Source organism: Calonectris borealis, chromosome 2, assembly GCF_964195595.1.
Source record: "Calonectris borealis chromosome 2, bCalBor7.hap1.2, whole genome shotgun sequence".
NCBI classification, from domain to species: domain Eukaryota; kingdom Metazoa; phylum Chordata; class Aves; order Procellariiformes; family Procellariidae; genus Calonectris; species Calonectris borealis.
In genome coordinates this window covers 22,392,199-22,410,000 of record NC_134313.1, presented here as the reverse complement: position 1 = coordinate 22,410,000, position 17,802 = coordinate 22,392,199, and the positions used below count along the sequence as shown (strand labels likewise).

At 38.0% G+C, this 17,802-nt stretch overlaps 1 protein-coding gene across 2 annotated transcripts in view; it reads left to right on the top strand.

Annotated features, from left to right (window-relative positions):
- The window catches only part of ZFPM2 (zinc finger protein, FOG family member 2), a 323,396-nt gene that overhangs the window by 65,587 nt on the left and 240,007 nt on the right, over positions 1-17,802 (top strand). The window contains exon 2 of one of the 2 annotated variants that reach the window (XM_075141291.1): positions 6,382-6,540. The exons of the other annotated variant lie outside the window; for it this stretch is intronic. Coding sequence (XP_074997392.1) covers positions 6,382-6,540 — 159 coding nt within the window. The remainder of the gene's footprint in view (positions 1-6,381; positions 6,541-17,802) is intronic. 2 annotated transcript variants of the gene reach the window in all.

Genomic DNA, 17,802 nt, shown 5'->3' with positions numbered 1-17,802 from the left:
GCATTTAATACATTAATAGTGCTAAAAAATATGTGCTTGAGTGTCTGTAAATCTGGTACAAATTAGGGAGCATGGTTCAGATTTCCCCACACCTGGCTGCCAAGTGGCCTCAATCAGAAGTAATTTTCTCCATGAAGGCACATGCAGCTCACTCATCAGCCTCTCCTCAGAAGATATTGTTATTTGTACCAAATTATATGTGATGATTTTTCAAAGTGGACTACTGTGTCCATGAAGCCATACAGATTTCTGCCACATTGACTCCTTCGTTGCTGTCACTAATTCCACTGTTTCCTACTGCCTTTTGTTTATCTATGTTATTTGAAAAAATATTTGAGATTTATGGTCATACCAATAAATATTCATGAAATAGAGTAAGTACCAAGTGAATAAGTAAACTACCACACCCCTCAAAATCTCCTGTGTTGTGTACAAGACAAGTATTTGCTTGTTTTATAGAGGAAAGAATTTTTTCAGGGCTTCATGCATAATCTAGAATGAAGTAATGGAGACTTTCAGTACCCCCATTTAAGATTAGAAATTGAGTTTTTACCTAGTGCATTTGGGAATTCTTAACTGTTTATCATGTAGCTAATCTGAAGCATTTAAGAATCACTGCTCCTTAAATTACATCACATTCTTTTACAAAGTACTAATAGGAAAATAATTGCTGAAATGAGAAGACAAACATCTAGATTATCTGTCTGGAATTAACTATTCAACTATATTCTTAAATCATTTCAGTTTGAAATTTTACTGTTTTATTTAAGAGTCTCATCATATCTCAGAGCTGTTTACTGTCAGATCACTGTGACACTCAGATGAGTTTCAGTAGTAGGAATTATTTGGATTTGCATTGCTGTGTCATTATGGCAGTTGTTGGTTGTAATGTCACACTTAATCAGCAGTTATTGAAAAGCATTTTTCGGCAGAACAGGAATGGGACTTTGACCCTGTTCCAGTTGAAATAAAAGCAGACATAGTACATGCTGTGCCATAGGTGCTTAATAACATGATCAGTATAAGTAATGAGTTCAATACCATTAAACTGAATCAAAAATTTAAAAGAAATGTAGATGGTAAACTATAGTACTAAAGTAACTGATTAAGCTGTATTCGGACTGTTGAAGGTAAGATACCAACATAATAACAACTGGGGAAAAAAAGCACTATCAGAGAAAACAGTTGAAAGAAACTCTCTTATTTTTAAAGGTTTATTTGTTTTTGTCCATATGACCCTGTATTTTCAAGTATTTTAGATCAGGGAAGAAGTTGAGTAGATGCTGTGTAGGTTGTTCCCTAGATAGAGGAGCTAGTAACCTTTGAAAACTGACCTATACATTTTTGAACCAGGTAAGTTCTTAGTTCTCTAGCTGACTTGATTTACTGATACCAGGAGGAGGTGGTTGGAAGCACGTGGCCAAATTAGGCAAGCATAAACCCGCAGAGTTTATGTGTTTGCATTAGTCAAGAATATGTAATTCCATACAATCTTTATTGGGAGATTCTGAAAATTTATTTTTATTCATTGTCTATTTATGTCCAAGTAATTAGATGGAGTAGTCAAGAACAGAGAGTTTAATCTGCTTATACTTACTAGTAAGTGGCTTTTGATTTTACTGTTTTCTTTAACCCACTCTATGTTTGAGTGATAATTAAAAATAGCCACAGAAGTCTGGCTATTTTCAGTTCATATGAAACTAGCAACAAAGAAATACTTTATTTTGCTGTTATTCTTGTGGACTGGTCTTACTCATGTTGAACAATGCCTTACTCTTTAGTTAAAGTTACCAGTTAAAATAAAGTTATCAGTTTATAGCTCTGGGCATGAGCTGAATGTATCTGAACACTTAAAAAAATAGAAGATGACTCAAGATGAATAAGACAGAATTTGTCCCAAGGATCAGGTTGTAGCTGGGTGAATTAGACAAGGCAGCAGCAGCATGACACGTAGGAAAATATTTATGCACAGATCCCTCAATTTCAACAAAAGTCATGCTGGTTTTTGGAGTGCAACGTCTGATGTCAGCCCCTGAGGTGAACTGTTACTTGAAGCTCTGATGCATGCCCCTATGCGACTGGATAAACATCACTAGTTTTTATATGTGGGTTGGCATACGCAAAGCAAAACCCAGTGTAGATGCATGCATACCTCTGATCTCGTTTGGATGTGACAACAGTTACATTTATATTTTCAGATGCTTGGACATGTAACATTAGGAAATGTTATATACCTGTTCATACATAGGATGTACCTATGGAAGCATTTGTCAGGAATTTTTTTTAGTCTGAGATTTGTTTGAAAAAAAAGTCCCAACCCAAAAATTGACAGGGATTTGAAGCTGTGCTATGGAGCTGGTGCATACATTGTTTTCCTTCTGCCTTCGTGGAGACAGTGTCAATGGAAATTATAAGGTGTGTGTTTCCATGACTGCTGCAAACGAAAGCATACCAACTGCACTTCTATTCTTTTCTTAATTAACGTATGGTGATTATTAGCTTGCTGATTGCATACTGGTGACCTGATCAAACAAACCGGTTTAACAACTAGAAACAGACCTAAATGTCATGTACACATGTCAATTGGATTACTTGCAGGTATATTGCTTTTGCTGTATTTTGCAAGGCACTTACTGAAAAAGTCAAATGACAAAGAGCCAGTCATTCAGTGGGAAATCGACTTTCACTGAAATGTTGGCTGAAGTTTACATTTTTTTTCCCCAAATTTAAAATATTTGGAAAATTTATTAAAGGCATATGGCTGCTTCCGAAATGATGCAAAACATGGTATTTATCCATCTTTATACATGGCAGAAATTTACATTTCCCTAAAATAGTGTATTTTTTGTTTCATTGTGTTTTTCCTTCCTAGTTTATTTATCCAGATGTTACCAGGAGTACGCACCAATAAAAGGCTCTACAGACAATGTCACATCTTAATAGTATTATGAAATCTGAAAGGTATTTTTTGATAGTTTGTGCAGAACCCCTTGTGCTTTCATTTCTGCCATGAAACTGGACGCACGTAAGGTGCCCAAACTGCCCATGTTTAGCTGCAGTGCACTGCTTCAGTGTGTGCTAGTGCTTTGTTCTCCGTTCTGTACAGTGCAGATATCCACTCTTCATTCCCTGTGCATATGCAGTTGCTGGATTTTTTCCCAACATGGCTAGAAGGTGGAATTACCAGTAATGGATACTTTGATAGTGAGAATCTTTTATTTCTTCAGGCATAATAATAGCCCCTTATTTTAGGAGATATATTGTTGAATGACAGCTAGTGTTGGTGAGTATGTGTCCACAAAAGTGGGTTCATTTGGTCAGATTCTCAGCTGGCACAAATAGTCATATTTCCATGAAAGATAGTAAACTATATTAATTTATGGAATCCCAGCTGGGAATTGCAATCAATTTCAATAAAAAGTAACCATCATATTCCTCTGAAGCAAGAATTACACAACCTAGCCTAAAGTGAATTTTGCTGTTTTAATAAATGTAGGTAGTCACTGGTTCATAATAAATTACATAAAATTAGTGTGTAGTCAATACTTGGTTTCTTTTAAAAATTTATCCCTTCCTTTTCATCGAATGCAACAGAATCATTTATGTATTATATCTCAACATGATAGATTATATAGGAGTAGTGTATTTAATACTGGAAAACTATCATATAAATACAAATTATATTTTTTTTCATTAGCTAGCTAGCTTTCATTTTGAGGAAGAAATACTCAGTCAATTATAAATGAGGCTGTGCTTTCATTGGAGAGTGAAATATGTAATTTTTTTCAAGCTTCAACCATATATAATGAAATCTCTCTTTTGAAATCCAGTCTTAAGATGGATTTTGAAACATCCTGACATTTAATAAAATCTTAGTTAAATTAAAATATGTTCAGTTATTTCAAATCTCTATTTAAATCTAGAGTAAAATCCTACACCTGCACAAGAGATGTCTTTAGCAAATAGTTACTATTAACCAGTGATTGTGAAGTGTGTGTGTAGAAGAAAGAAGAAATTTTAATTTTTGAGTACATTCCAATTGGTAACCTAGGTGTTACGTGTTATACGCCACCTGGATGTTCACAAGTCTATGGGGCCGGATGGGATCCACCCAAGGGTACTGAGGGAGCTGGCGGAGGAGCTTGCCGAGCCGCTCTCCATCATTTACCAGCAGTCCTGGTTAACTGGGAAGGTCCTGGACGACTGGAGGCTCGCCAATGTGACGCCAATCTATAAGAAGGGCCGGAAGGAGGATCCGGGGAACTACAGGCCGGTCAGCCTGACCTCGGTGCCGGGGAAGATCATGGAGCGGTTTGTTTTGAGGGCGCTCACGAGCCATGTGCGGGACAACCAGGGGATCAGGCCCAGCCAGCACGGGTTCATGGAAGGCAGGTCCTGCTTGACCAACCTGATCTCCTTCTATGACCAGGTGACCTGCCTCGTGGATGAGGGAAAGGCTGTGGATGTGGTCTACCTGGACTTCAGTAAAGCCTTTGACACTGTCTCCCATAGCATTCTCCTAGAGAAACTGGCGGCTCACAGCCTAGACAGGTGCACTCTTCGCTGGGTAAAAAACTGGCTGGATGGCCGGGCCCAGAGAGTTGTGGTGAACGGAGTTCAATCCAGTTGGCGGCCGGTCACGAGCGATGTTCCCCAGGGCTCAGTACTGGGGCCAGTCCTGTTCAATATCTTTATCAATGATCTGGACGAGGGGATCGAGTGCTCCCTCAGTAAGTTTGCAGACGACACCAAGTTGGGCGGGAGTGTTGATCTGCTGGAGGGTAGGAAGGCTCTGCAGAGGGACCTGGACAGGCTGGATCGATGGGCCGAGGCCAACTGTATGAGGTTCAACAAGGCCAAGTGCCGGGTCCTGCACTTCGGCCACAACAACCCCAGGCAACGCTACAGGCTTGGGGAAGAGTGGCTGGAAAGCTGCCCGGAGGAAAAGGACCTGGGGGTGCTTATTGACAGCCGGCTGAACATGAGCCGGCAGTGTGCCCAGGTGGCCAAGAAGGCCAACAGCATCCTGGCCTGTATCAGAAATAGTGTGGCCAGCAGGACTAGGGAGGTGATCGTGCCCCTGTACTCGGCACTGGTGAGGCCGCACCTCGAATCCTGTGTTCAGTTTTGGGCCCCTCACTACAAGAAGGACATGGAGGTGCTGGAGCGTGTCCAGAGGAGGGCAATGAAGCTGGTGAAGGGCCTGGAGCACAAGTCTTCTGAGGAGCAGCTGAGGGAACTGGGGTTGTTTAGTCTGGAGAAGAGGAGGCTGAGGGGAGACCTCATCGCGCTCTACAACTACCTGAAAGGAGGTTGTTGAGAGGTGGGTGTTGGTCTCTTCTCCCAAGTAACTAGCGATAGGACAAGAGGAAATGGCCTCAAGTTGCGCCAGGGGAGGTTTGGATTGGACATTAGGAGAAATTTCTTTACTGAAAGAGTGGTCAGGCCTTGGAAGAGGCTGCCCAGGGAAGTGGTGGAGTCACCATCCCTGGAAGTATTTAAAAGACGTGTAGATGAGGTGCTTAGGGACATGGTGTAGTGGGCATGGTGTGTTGGGTTGACGGTTGGACACGATGATCTTACAGGTCTTTTCCAACCTTAATGATTCTATGATTCTATGATTCTATAGATCTGTCAGGCACTGGCTCAAGAGAATCTGTAGCAATAGTATGTCTAAGTAACTCGAAGAAGAATCAAAGACCTCAGTCTGCCATTTCAAATTCAGACTCATGCCCTGCTTCTGTAACTGGCTTATGTTTCTGTAGCGCTTGGCTAGTAGTTTACCATGATGTTTGTTTGGCCTCTGTGAAATGAAGTGATAGTCTGTCTGAGTCCCGTCCATTGACTGGGAGTTTGTTAGAGTCTAGCAAATGAATGATCACGGATACCATCAGGTGCTGGTTGAAGCAAAATAGCGGAATAAGTTGAAGTTTATACTGTCAATACCTTAGTACTGTTAACTCAAGAAATGAAGCCTGTAAAGAGAACCTATTAAGTACTGTAATTCAGCATCAAAAACCAATGACTAACAAACAAGAGAAGACTCTTCACTGTTTACACGGTTTTATAAATATAATTTTGATTTCCATTGTTAAAACTGTCTGCGTTTAATACTAGAGCCCGATGAATAATGAAAAAATTCCCATGTGCAAGTATTATTAATACATATTGTTAATAACACTTTGCGTATTCTGATTTGAAGTCATCAGGAAAACAGTCACTTTCAATTTCAATTTCCGTAAAATGTTATTTGTCCAATTCTAAAATGCTGAACACAGCCGTGGAAGGAAACACTAGCTAAAGACCTCCATTTATAAGTTCACTAAGGTTTTATTTCACTGTTAGATGGTTTTGCCACAGTGTTCCTGATTCTTTTTAAAGGGCCCCTTGAGGATGCCATTGAGGATGAAGAAGAAGAGTGCCTGTCTGAGGAAAATGATACTATCTCAAAAGAAGACTTTCCATTGGAGGAAAGCTTTTCTGCAGAGTTTGAGCCTGAAAATCTGAGCTGTGAAGAAGTGGAATACTTTTGTAATAAAGGTAATCATTGTAGCCCACCTCTTGAGGGGAGTATTGGCCAAACTGTGTCCAGTTGGTCAAAAATATTTTTTGGTTTAAAATGTACAAAAAGTCCTATTAATATAGTACCTTAAAAATAGGAAAATGAGTCACTTGTGGAATTAAGTCTGGTAAGGGGTAAATATTTAAATGTGTTGGAAGATGTACTTTTCAGGGAGGTGAATCGTCTTGTCTTTAATGTTTTCCTACAAGAATGTTATTTTCTACATATTCAACTGTAGCGACCAGGCCTCAGAAGTCAATTATTATCAGAACCGAAGCTAGCAATGCAGCATGTCTGTTTACTACTTCTTTGCCTAGGAAACGTTGCTAGAAAAACAGATTGTGTCTGTAGATTCTAGGATTAAAGTAGAGCTTATTATAGAACTTATTATGCATGGTAGAAAACTAGTGATTTTTGAAAGGATAACTTTTAAAGTTGCAGATGCCTATTTGATGCATTCGTTACTTGCAAATTATTGAAAATAGACGTAATGTAGCATAAGCCACACCAATTCATTCTTACCCAGTGTTCAGTCTGCAAGGTTGTGCTGTTTCCCATTCAGCTGACAGAAAAAGTGCACTGTCATGTACTGTCATTTAGAACATTGATTTAACCTTCTTCCTGCCAGATTTCCACTTGATTGCTTTATTGTTTGTCTTCTGCAGGTAAGGATGCCTATCAAATAGCTGGAATTGTTGTGGTGATGTTCTTCTGTTAGTCCACAACCCCCTCAGGCATTTGGATATTGATGATTTCTCTGTCTTTCTGTTCTTTCCCAGATATTGACATACCTTTTCTCATGATAGCTTGATATGCTCCTGGTTTTGTGTAATTTTCATCTGTCTTGGACAAAGTAGAATAAATCCATTTGAATAGTCAAATGTTATGACTGCAGAATATTAGTCTTTCCTACAGAGTCTTCAGTCATCAGTGGGGAAGGCATGAAAATGTATTTTCTACAGCTTCTATGTAGCTTACAAACTTTTGAAAAACAAATTTACTTTTTGCACTACAGGTTCTTGATACTTAGTAAGCCATGCTAAGAGATCAAATCAGTCTAGTCAACAGTTTAAGGTTTAGCTGCTACAAATCTTACTGTGAAGGAAGAGAGACCAGTTTATGAATAGAAATGCTTTACAAACAGAGGGAGTTAAGTGCTATTATAACTGTGCTACAATTACTGTGTGTTCACTTGTTCACATGCCTCTCAGACACTATTTTCCTTAGCTGAAAAAAAGTACTGTTCCTGTTACTGGCATTACTAAATAATTACTTAAACCACTATTTGCATAATTGTTATACTGGCATCTCTTGAGTTTCTTCTGTCAGCAATGGAATAGTATGCACCACTATCAGTTTGTATCAGTTTGATTTAATTATTTCTCCGTAATTCTTGCTGCATTTCCAGGGCCCACCAATGGAAATACTGCTGTTTTGGGTGAAATTCAGAAAAATATATGATTTTTTTGTTATTTTCTTTATAGCAATCAATATTGCAAATTCATGCTGAATTTCAAGTTATCTTGGCACTTCCCTTTAATGAACACATCTTTCAGGGAAAACACTGAATCCAGGTCATTGTATTAAACAAGATCAGGAATTAAATGGGAATACATTTAAATCTGAATCTTGATTATTATATGTTTCATTAAGGACATCTGCTGATTCTTCAAGCTGAATACTTTTTGACTCCCCAGCAGTTTTTTTTCTGAGTGTGTTGTAGTTCTAAAAGAATTTTAAACCTATCCACTGCAACTGCTGCAGAAGAAAAGTTGAAAAGGAAATTTCAGAGGATGAAGGGTCACATAAAACCCCTAATCTACTTCCAGCTGAGGCAGTGTGACAGAAAGTCCCACTTTGAAGTAAGTTGAGAATATCCCTGGAAAAGGATGGAATGGGAGACTAGAAATGTATTGTTTTTTATTAATGTCTGAACTTCTGTTGAATGTCCTACTTCTTCAGTGTCACATCTTAAGTGTCGTTAGCATGAAGCCATGTATGTTTTTCTGAGGATAAAACCCAAGAAGACAAAACTAATATGTAAAGCAAATAAATTTCTTTTGTGCCCTTTCTTAGTGGAAGGCTTTGTGACTGTATTATATAGTAAATACTAAAAGTGAGACTAATTCTCATTATTTTTGTTATGAATCTGTTAATCATTCATAACCTTTTTTTTCTTTGTAGTGCTTCAGTATTGAAATTAAAAGATGGTATGAGAAATAAGCTTTTTTTTCCTAAAAATATTTTTGCTTTAACATCATGAATAAAAACTTGAAAATGAGATATGTAACAAATATAGGTTAGAGAACAAATAAATGCATTCTAATTTCTGTTTTGAGGGCCTGACTTTCTGATTTATGTTTTGCTCTTTGGCAGTATTGGCAGCCTGTAAACCACAGATATCTTCAAAGGAGGGAAAAATAAGTGTAGATCTGTGTTTTCTCATGGGACAGGTTTCCTTTTCCCGGAAAATATCAGAATTGGCATGGGAATTCTTTATGCGATCTCTGCATTCTCCTTTTGCTAGCATGGACCATTAAAGGTTCTAGAAAGTAAGGGGATTTTATTGGATAGAAATATTCATCTGTCCTGGCTCCCCATTTCCCTCCCCTGGGATTTCTTCCTAGCTGACCCAGAACAAGATGACAAATGATTAGTGGGGCTTCCTGCAGGAATCGAGAGACGTGGGCAACAAACGGCACAACTGTTGGGGAGGAGGTGTTTGTGAGGCTTCATCCATGGTATGTTTTTCATACTTCTCAGCTATGTAAATCCAAGCATCACCTAAAACCAGAGGCTTTTAACTATCCAAACTAGGCACTGAAGGCAAAAATTTATTGACTCACATTCAGATGAATGAAAGTAGAGGACCTACAGGTTCACAACTTGATAACTTTGGCTTTTTGACTGAAGAGATTTTCCTGTCAAACTATGCCTGATTGTATTACAAGCAAAGAGCAGTCTCTTATTGTCTAAATTGCAAACAGCTAACCTTTATAAAGCCATACTTGTCATACCCACCTTATTAATTTGGGTTTGTGAGATTGATTCAGCAGAATAGTTGCCAGAATTAGAAGGCGAAGGCGAAAGCCTCTGCAAAGTGAGAAGCAACTTAATCACATTGATTGAGCTACATGTCATTTTACAACTTCTCCATTTTCAAAATTACGACTTTTTGCTATTATTTTTCCCTTCTCCTTTTGCTCATTAATGGCTTTTATGACAAGGAATCTGGAAAATTTCACCTCCCCCCACACTTTTGCAACACCACAAAACCACAATTAACTTTTCTACATGTGAATAATTATTCCTATGTAGTCTTCATTTACACTCAAATGTGAAGAAGTGAACAGTGTTTAAGCATGTAAATATTAAAAGCAAAAATGGAAATTAGCAACCTACTGTTTATCAGGGATCGGTTTAAGCTTTCAACTGTGAATTTTTAACCTTTTAGGTGAAGTTTCCCATCCAAGAATGAGTATTTTAGAAGAGACTCAGAGTAGATGGCAGTTAGAAGTTTGATTTGTTTGCAGTTTTGACAGTGAGATTAGAGGAAAGGGAATATTTTGGAAAATAATAATAACACAGTAATAGTGTTTTTCCACTGCTGCACTTCCAAAGCTGCACTGGTCTCAATCTTTGGAGTAGAAACAAAAATATTGATAGGAGGTAGCCTTGGTGATAATGCATTGCATTTTGTCAGTTTGTGGCCTTTGAAAATTGCTGTTTATGCTTAGTTACTACAAATTTCTGCACTGCAGATAAAGAGGGTATCTGAGATGCTGTCCACACAAAGCCTGTATTAGCCTGGAACCTCTGTTGCTGAAGATTTTTTTTTTTAGTGTCCAGATAGTGGGTATCTGGAATCAGAGTCTGTATCAGATTAAGATTAATTCAGGTTAAATTCAGATCTGGAAGATTTATTAGATAAGCGCCAGTATTTAGATAGTCTGAATAAGGAGAAAGTAGCCTGTCTGCCATGCAGAAGAGTGATGGCTGAAAGCCATCACTAGATGGCTGAAAGCCTACTATGGAAGGTAGGAGGTAGTACATACAGATTAATTTTTGTCTTTTATAGGTAGGAATAAGAAAATGAGGTGATGCTAACAGAGACAAGAGAAGTAGTGAGCTGGAGGCATGATGGGGCTAATAAAGTAATAGGGCAGATTCAAGAAGGGGGCACAAACAGCAGAACAATACAAAAGCCGAGAAGTTGGAGGTGATTGGATGAAAAGCAAAGTACTAAATCAAGTTCATTTGGTCTGTGAAGTAGTTTATCATTGGCTTTTTAGTCTCTGGTTGCTGTCATCTGCCTAGATACTCTCAGGAAAAATAAAAAAATACTCTCATCTGTTACTTAGAAAGTTTGCCATACTCATATGGAGGTAACGCTTCTTCCTCTCTGTAAACAGCAAGGAGAATAGGAGCTTTGTTTACTTCATAAGGGTGGGAACTGGCTAAACAACAACAGTTCCTTCTGACCTTCTTAGCAAAAGTGTTCAATGAGGGATTAACTTTCAAAGGAAAAGTTATCTTGAGCAATGAGAGAGATCACTTGAGATTAGAGATAGTTACGTAGCTGTGTTCAGAGAAGGAAAGAGGCAAGAGAAGAAAATGGAGGAAGGACTACAATCAACAGAGAAAATGTGGAACTTTTTCCAGAAGAAAGAGGCAGATGGAGGAATGTACATATCTGATAATTAGAGGAAGAAGACATATCCATTTCTTGCTGCCATGCTTACCAGGACAATTCTGTTGAATTCTCTCTTTCTTTGCTTGTGGCACAGCTACTGTGCTTGTTCCTTATGCTGTAGGCTTCCCATAGTTACTCCATCACAAGGCAGCCCTCAGTGGAAGGAGATTTGGTGGCCTTAACACTACTGGTGGCAGACTGGAAAGCAAATGGCTCCTGTTTCCCTCTGTTAACTGTGCTTCAGTTAACATAGGAAGATATGGGGGATACATAAGGTGGGGTGAAGATTGATTGTTTCATGATGCAGTGCTTTTAGGATCTATAGCACAAACTGCTATGTATGCCCGTAGCAAATCAGTGTTGATGCGTGGTTGCAGTTCCTGATACATTGATTATCTTTATTTGTGGGGGAAGAGGGGGATGAGGGTAATCCAGTGCTGTCTGAAACTCATATACAGTTCTAAGCCAGCAAGAAGAGAACTCAGGGAATATATGGACTTCTGCATGCTGAGTGTATACCTGCTGCTGTATTCTCATCTTCTGCTTGGGCAGGCGGGGATGAGCTCAGAACCTGGTCCAGGTTTTCTACTCATGTACAGTATTTTGTCACTAGCCTGCCAGACCAGCTTAGGACTGGAATTTTTTGTGTTAAACCGTATGGGAAACAGCTGCAGTGTGATTCTCCATATAAGAAAAACCATATACAAAGATAAGTTCTTCTGTGCATTTACCTTTCCCTTCATACTTCCTGTGCAAAGCTATCATGCTACCATCCATAATACCAGCCAAACTCTTAGCACCCTGAAAATTATTTCTGTGTGTCCCTTTTTCCTCTGGAGTATGACTGTGTGTGTCTATGCCTATGTGCATCTGCATAAATATTCTTTGCTTCTTTCATGTTAGGCATGTAATGACTAGCAACATGCTTGCTATTTTCTGTTTCTGGACCAAAAAGTAGATTTATCCCTTTTTTTCTTTCCTTTTTTTTTTTTCCCCAACCAGAAACCTTTTAATCAATAACGTTTCTTTCCTTTTCAGTAATGCATTTCTTGACAAATTTCTACCTCTTCTGCTATAGCAAGTGGAAGTAGGATCAGCATAAGGCAGCTATACCACAATCACGTTGAGCTCAATAAGGAGATCTTTACAGGCAACTTTGTTCTTATTTCTTAACGGGATTAAGAAGCTCAGCTCTTTAAATTCTTGCATATAACACTGACATTTCCAGGGTGTGTTTGGACCAGGGAGTTCAAAGAGAAGGAATAAGAAAGAAAAGCCAATATGACTTTGTTTTTTACCTTGCTGGAGGAGCTGTTTGTGCAAATCGCCTATAAGCTTATTGACCTGAATCTTTGACTCCTTGTTTTCTCTGGATTTGGCTGGAGTGTAGACACTGATAGAGCACTGATAGAGGTGATTGCACAGCCCTCGGCTTTGCTTGGCACCAGACACCCCCCCTCCCTGCGCCTGACATTATCTTTCCCTGGCAATACTTCTGTTCTCCTGGAGCTCATATTCCTTTAATTTTTTTTTAATTTATTTTAATTCATCACATTTTCTCTATGTAGGCTTTCCGAGTAAATGAAGGACACATTAATTCTTTTTGGTAAGCAGAGACAGTAGAGGGCATGTATGTGTGATCATGTATTTTCATCTCCTACGATAACAAGAATCTGCATAAGAACTCACAGTGCTACTCCTTCCAAAACCACAATAATTACCTCTTACTGACTTGTGTGCATGTTTGTGAACCTGTGTTGGATTCTCGTGTTCCACAGAGTGAGGATTCCCATACATTTATCTGTATCCCATTCCGCTGAAACAACTGAATCCTGTGCATCTTCCATACTTTTTGTCAGATGCTGAATATGGACAAAGAAAGGAAGGGGGTTTTCTGATAATAGCCTTCGAAGTGTGCCAAGTCAGAATTAGCTTGCATCCTGGCAGGATGAGAGGAGACCTTTTTCTTCTGAACATCAGCATTTGCCTTGTGCTTTACCTCTTGTGCTTTCTCATTGTTTCCTGTTACTGGAGCACAGAGGACCACCAGTTTTCTTGTAGAAGAAAAAGGAGATACCTGAAAAGGTCAGAGTGATTTTTTTCACCATTTACTTGCAAGCACAGAAAGACTTCCAGAATAACAAATATGAGAGTGTCTATCCTATACTCTTTTCTATTTACTGCTAACCCGTATGTAAACCTCTTGGGCCATATTTTCAGTCCAGCTGAAATCCATGTCGGTATTAACATCAACTTTAGTGGGATAAAAATGTGACCTAAATTAGACAAGCAAACCCTTCTTTTAATCAAAAAATTAAATAATTGGTCATCCAGCAGAAAACTGTATCTCAAAAAGAAACTAGCAAGCTATGTTTCAATAAGTAAATACATAGATCAAAATAGAAAACATTATTTTAACTGTACAGAATTATAAAGTGAGAGAAACACTTAAAACAGCTTACTCAACTTTAAGCAGTTTATCAAAGCAACTCCAGCCGTTTCAGTCAGCACATTTTGGTTTTCTTAAGAACAATGAAATTGTGAATTCTATCACAGCTATGAGGAAAGAGATTATTTGGTTACAACAAGTAGTGTAATGTCCCCTTTCTAGAAAGTCACAAAACTTGAACTTGGATTTACTTAAATTTGAGCTCAAATTTGACAGAATATGAATTGCAAATTAATAAGGATAATCTTTAAAACACGAAATGCACAAATGACAAATTTCACCACATGTTCTTAGTTCATGTGTACTATACATCTTTTACTAATTCTATTTATAATGAAGGTCCATTTTGCCTTTTTTTTGTCTAATTTGATGCTCTTGGCAGAAAAATTCTGAATACTTTTGAAAAGTTCTGAGGCATTCCCTGAAAAACTGTTGTCAACCCGGGTCCAAAAAGCAGAGTTGCTCACAGGCTGTGTACTATATAAGTCCGCACTGGGGATACTGGCAGTAATTTAACTCTCAAAGGATCAGAAAAAATAAATGAAGCAAATGCCACATTTATGACATCATTGGATAAATGTTGATAAGACAAATATTATGGCTGCATAGATTCTTGTGGATGAGAGAAGAGCATTTATTTATGACTGCTAAGTCTTCTTCTTGGGTTTGACTCATAGAAGTCTAGACTGGTTTTGAAACCATGTATAATACAGCATGTATGTGGAAACATACCTCCAACAATAGGGACTTAGCTGCTTTTGATATTGAAGCACCTGCTGTGTTGATTATTTCAAATAAAAGCATCAAACTGTTTACAACAAGGTAAATTAAAATTTCACTTTGTAAGAACAGATATATATTGCTACCCGTTATGGAGCAGTGTGTGGAAATCACATGAAAATGGAATGTGTATATGATAGTGATTTCAGTTGCACGTTATAAAATGGGATTTTCTTGGTTGTATGAAGAATTGTTGTAAGAGACATAGTATTTCTGCAGTGGGAAAGGAACAGAATTGTTGTTTAATTAAGTCAAAATATGAACTTGCAGAAGAGTCTTAAAACTTAGAGTTTGAAACTTGCTAGAGTGTCTCTGAAGTCATCTCTCTGTTCCGCTGCAGGGTGTTTTAGATCTGATGGATTGTTGATTTCCATTGAAATAATTTTTGAAAATTATACTAAGCAACAGTCTTTCTTTGGAGCGTCTAAATATATTTAAAAATGTGCTTCTGCTGCTTTTCTAATCAAGTGCCTAGAGCTATGTAAGTTTGAACTACAGGTTGGTACTTGAATATGTCTAATAGAGTTCTTATATTTGAAGTTTTAATGGGGAAAGATTGAAAAGATGCAAGACACTTTTTTTCTTTTAAATCTATAGAAGCTTTTGGGTAGCCAGTATATCTGAGTGATTTGTAGTACTGATGCCACAAGAGTTGCTCCCTAAAAATTAGGATAAATATAAAACTCATTAATAGAAGGAAAGTCTGGAATACAATTTAGAGAACACTTTCACTGTTCTGCAGGAAATACATTTGAATGAGTGATCCTTGTCTTGAAAGGACTTCAAAAGCAAACAGTCCGATAACAAGAACATATCAAACATTTAGAGAAAGAGGAAGGCCAGACTCAGTCTAGCTGAACTTGCTGCACAGCAGTGTTTTATCTGAGGAGAAAAGTGCCGTAGCTGAAATGGTTAGAAATAATCGACACTGTTTTTTAACATGATCACTGTGCTGAAATGTCATTGTGTCAAGATGTCATTTTGTTAACCAAAGTTTTGTAATATGAACAAAAATAGTTTCTGTACTGTTATTTTGGAGAGTTAACAGCTTGCACACATGTAGGTACTCACCAACACGTGGATATTCATAACCTTTCCTAAAAGTTAGGATAAGAGTACGTTATTTCTGACATTTGCTGGATAAATAATTTTAAGAGTGCTTCGGGCAACTAGAAACATACAGTTATTTCAACTGAGATTTTTCCCAGGAGAAATTATGATTGTTAATCAGTATCACAGAAAACAATAATTGCTTGCAAAGAAGCAAAGTATTGAGATGATTAATATAATCTGAAATAAAATGCAGTGGATTAATATGTACAAGTGCTGATTTCTTTCAGGTACGTTAGCAAATCAATCATCTGAGGGCTAGATTTTGCTCAAACTTACTGTGTTTGTAGAGTAGGGGTCTCAGTTGACTTTGGTGGGCTTCACTGAAATTATTTCTGATACACATGAGATGAAGTGATAACAGAGTCTGCTAGTGATAGCACCAGATCTCTCTCCCTGTCTCTGTCTCTCTGTCCTTGCAAGGCTCGTAGAATAAACCCATTTGCATGACACTGTAGCCACTGTAGTTGTTTACCTTGTCCTCACACCAGATGCGAAATATGGCAAAGTATGAAAACATCCCTCCCAATTTATGTAGTACCTTTATTCTCAGAGTTCTATTGCCATACCAAAATCTTATTTAAAGATTTTTTTTTTGCATTATTTACATGTATTTTATACCCAGACTCTTTTATACCTGCTAAAAACTTGCATTGCCATTAAAATTAGAGACTTCTGCTTGTTAAATATATGCATACAGTCTTTTAAAAAGAGCTAATCCTCAAGAAGGACAGTTAAGTCCTGTTAGATGTCATTGGTATTCTTAAGAATAGTGCGTGCTGCCAAAAAGTAAGTTACATTAAATGAATTAAATACATTGTATTTGTATTTTAAGTTGTATATGGTTTGTTTCAAAGTTATGTGAGCGTTGTTTCTGAAGAGAGGTTCCTGGCAAGGATTCTGGGCTTACAATGTTTTTTTTAGGATTCAAGAGCAAGATTATCAGTGTGTGTGTTATTGGTCCTAGGCACTGTGATAAAGCAAATAACAAAGGATAATTTTTGTATGCTAATTTATAGTTTCTGAGGCTCTGGCATATGTACAGCCTCAGAATCCTTCTTTGGATCTGGAATTATTGCTACTGTAGGTTGTGGCAGAAGGAAGGAAAGGGCCCCTTTCCCCATGTCCCTAAGAAATTCTGCCCCTTCACGACCAGTCACACTGGCCTGTTAACCTACATACAGTTATGTACCTTGCTGAATTACGGTCTACAGTGAGTGACTCCCCAAGTCTCTGCATCGCATCTGTTTTCTCTTTTGGCAGTGCAGAATGCTACAGGCTTTGTAACAATTTATTTCTGAATTGATTTATTATCATTGAGAAGTGATGTTTCACTCTGAACAGCTGTGTTAGGATGTTAACAAATTAAGTTTACATTTATGCTGCCAGGAAGAACGAGCACAAACTGAATTTCAAACTTCTAATGTTCTCTCACTCTAATATAAGCTGCCGTGTGCTGTTTATGACTGGTACAGTCCTTCACCCAAAGCTATTTTGTCTGATGATAAAACCATGAGTGTATGAAGTTTGCACTTTTTTCATCTCTTTTATGACCTTATCTTTTGTGAGCGGCTTCTGTGAAGGTATCCTAACTATAGGAAGCACCTGGCAAACTTATATGATATCTATGCTGTGATAGGCAGTTGTGAGCAAGAAAATAGATCCGTCAGTTCTGAACTGTTCATTGTTAAAAATACTTTGTTGATTTAGCTGATCGCAAAATACATTATAGAGTGACTAACAGCTACTATAACATTCCTAGTCAATTATGAGACTTTCTGTAAGAGCCTAATATTGACAGGAACAACATGGATTAAAACAGCAGGATTGAAAAGAACTGTTAACCCATGTGCTTCTTTAAAATATTGCGACTACTTGTGGTACAGCTGATTAAGTACAAATTGGGAAGTCTTTAATTTGTTAAAAAGATTAAAGTGAAATTACTTATTAATACTCAAGTCCTCTCTTTTCCTCCTTGTCAGTGTTGTCAGAAATGTTAGAGTTGTCCCTCTCATGTTTCTGGTAATATGCCTCTCTTACAGTCTTCAGATTCCCTGACCAACTGTACCATTGTCGTGGTTTAACCCCAGTCAGCAACTAAGCACCATACAGCCGCTCACTAACCTCCCCCACCCCGCTAGTGGGATGGGGGAGAGAATCGAAAAAGTAAGAAAACTCGTGGGCTGAGATAAGAACAGTTTAATGATT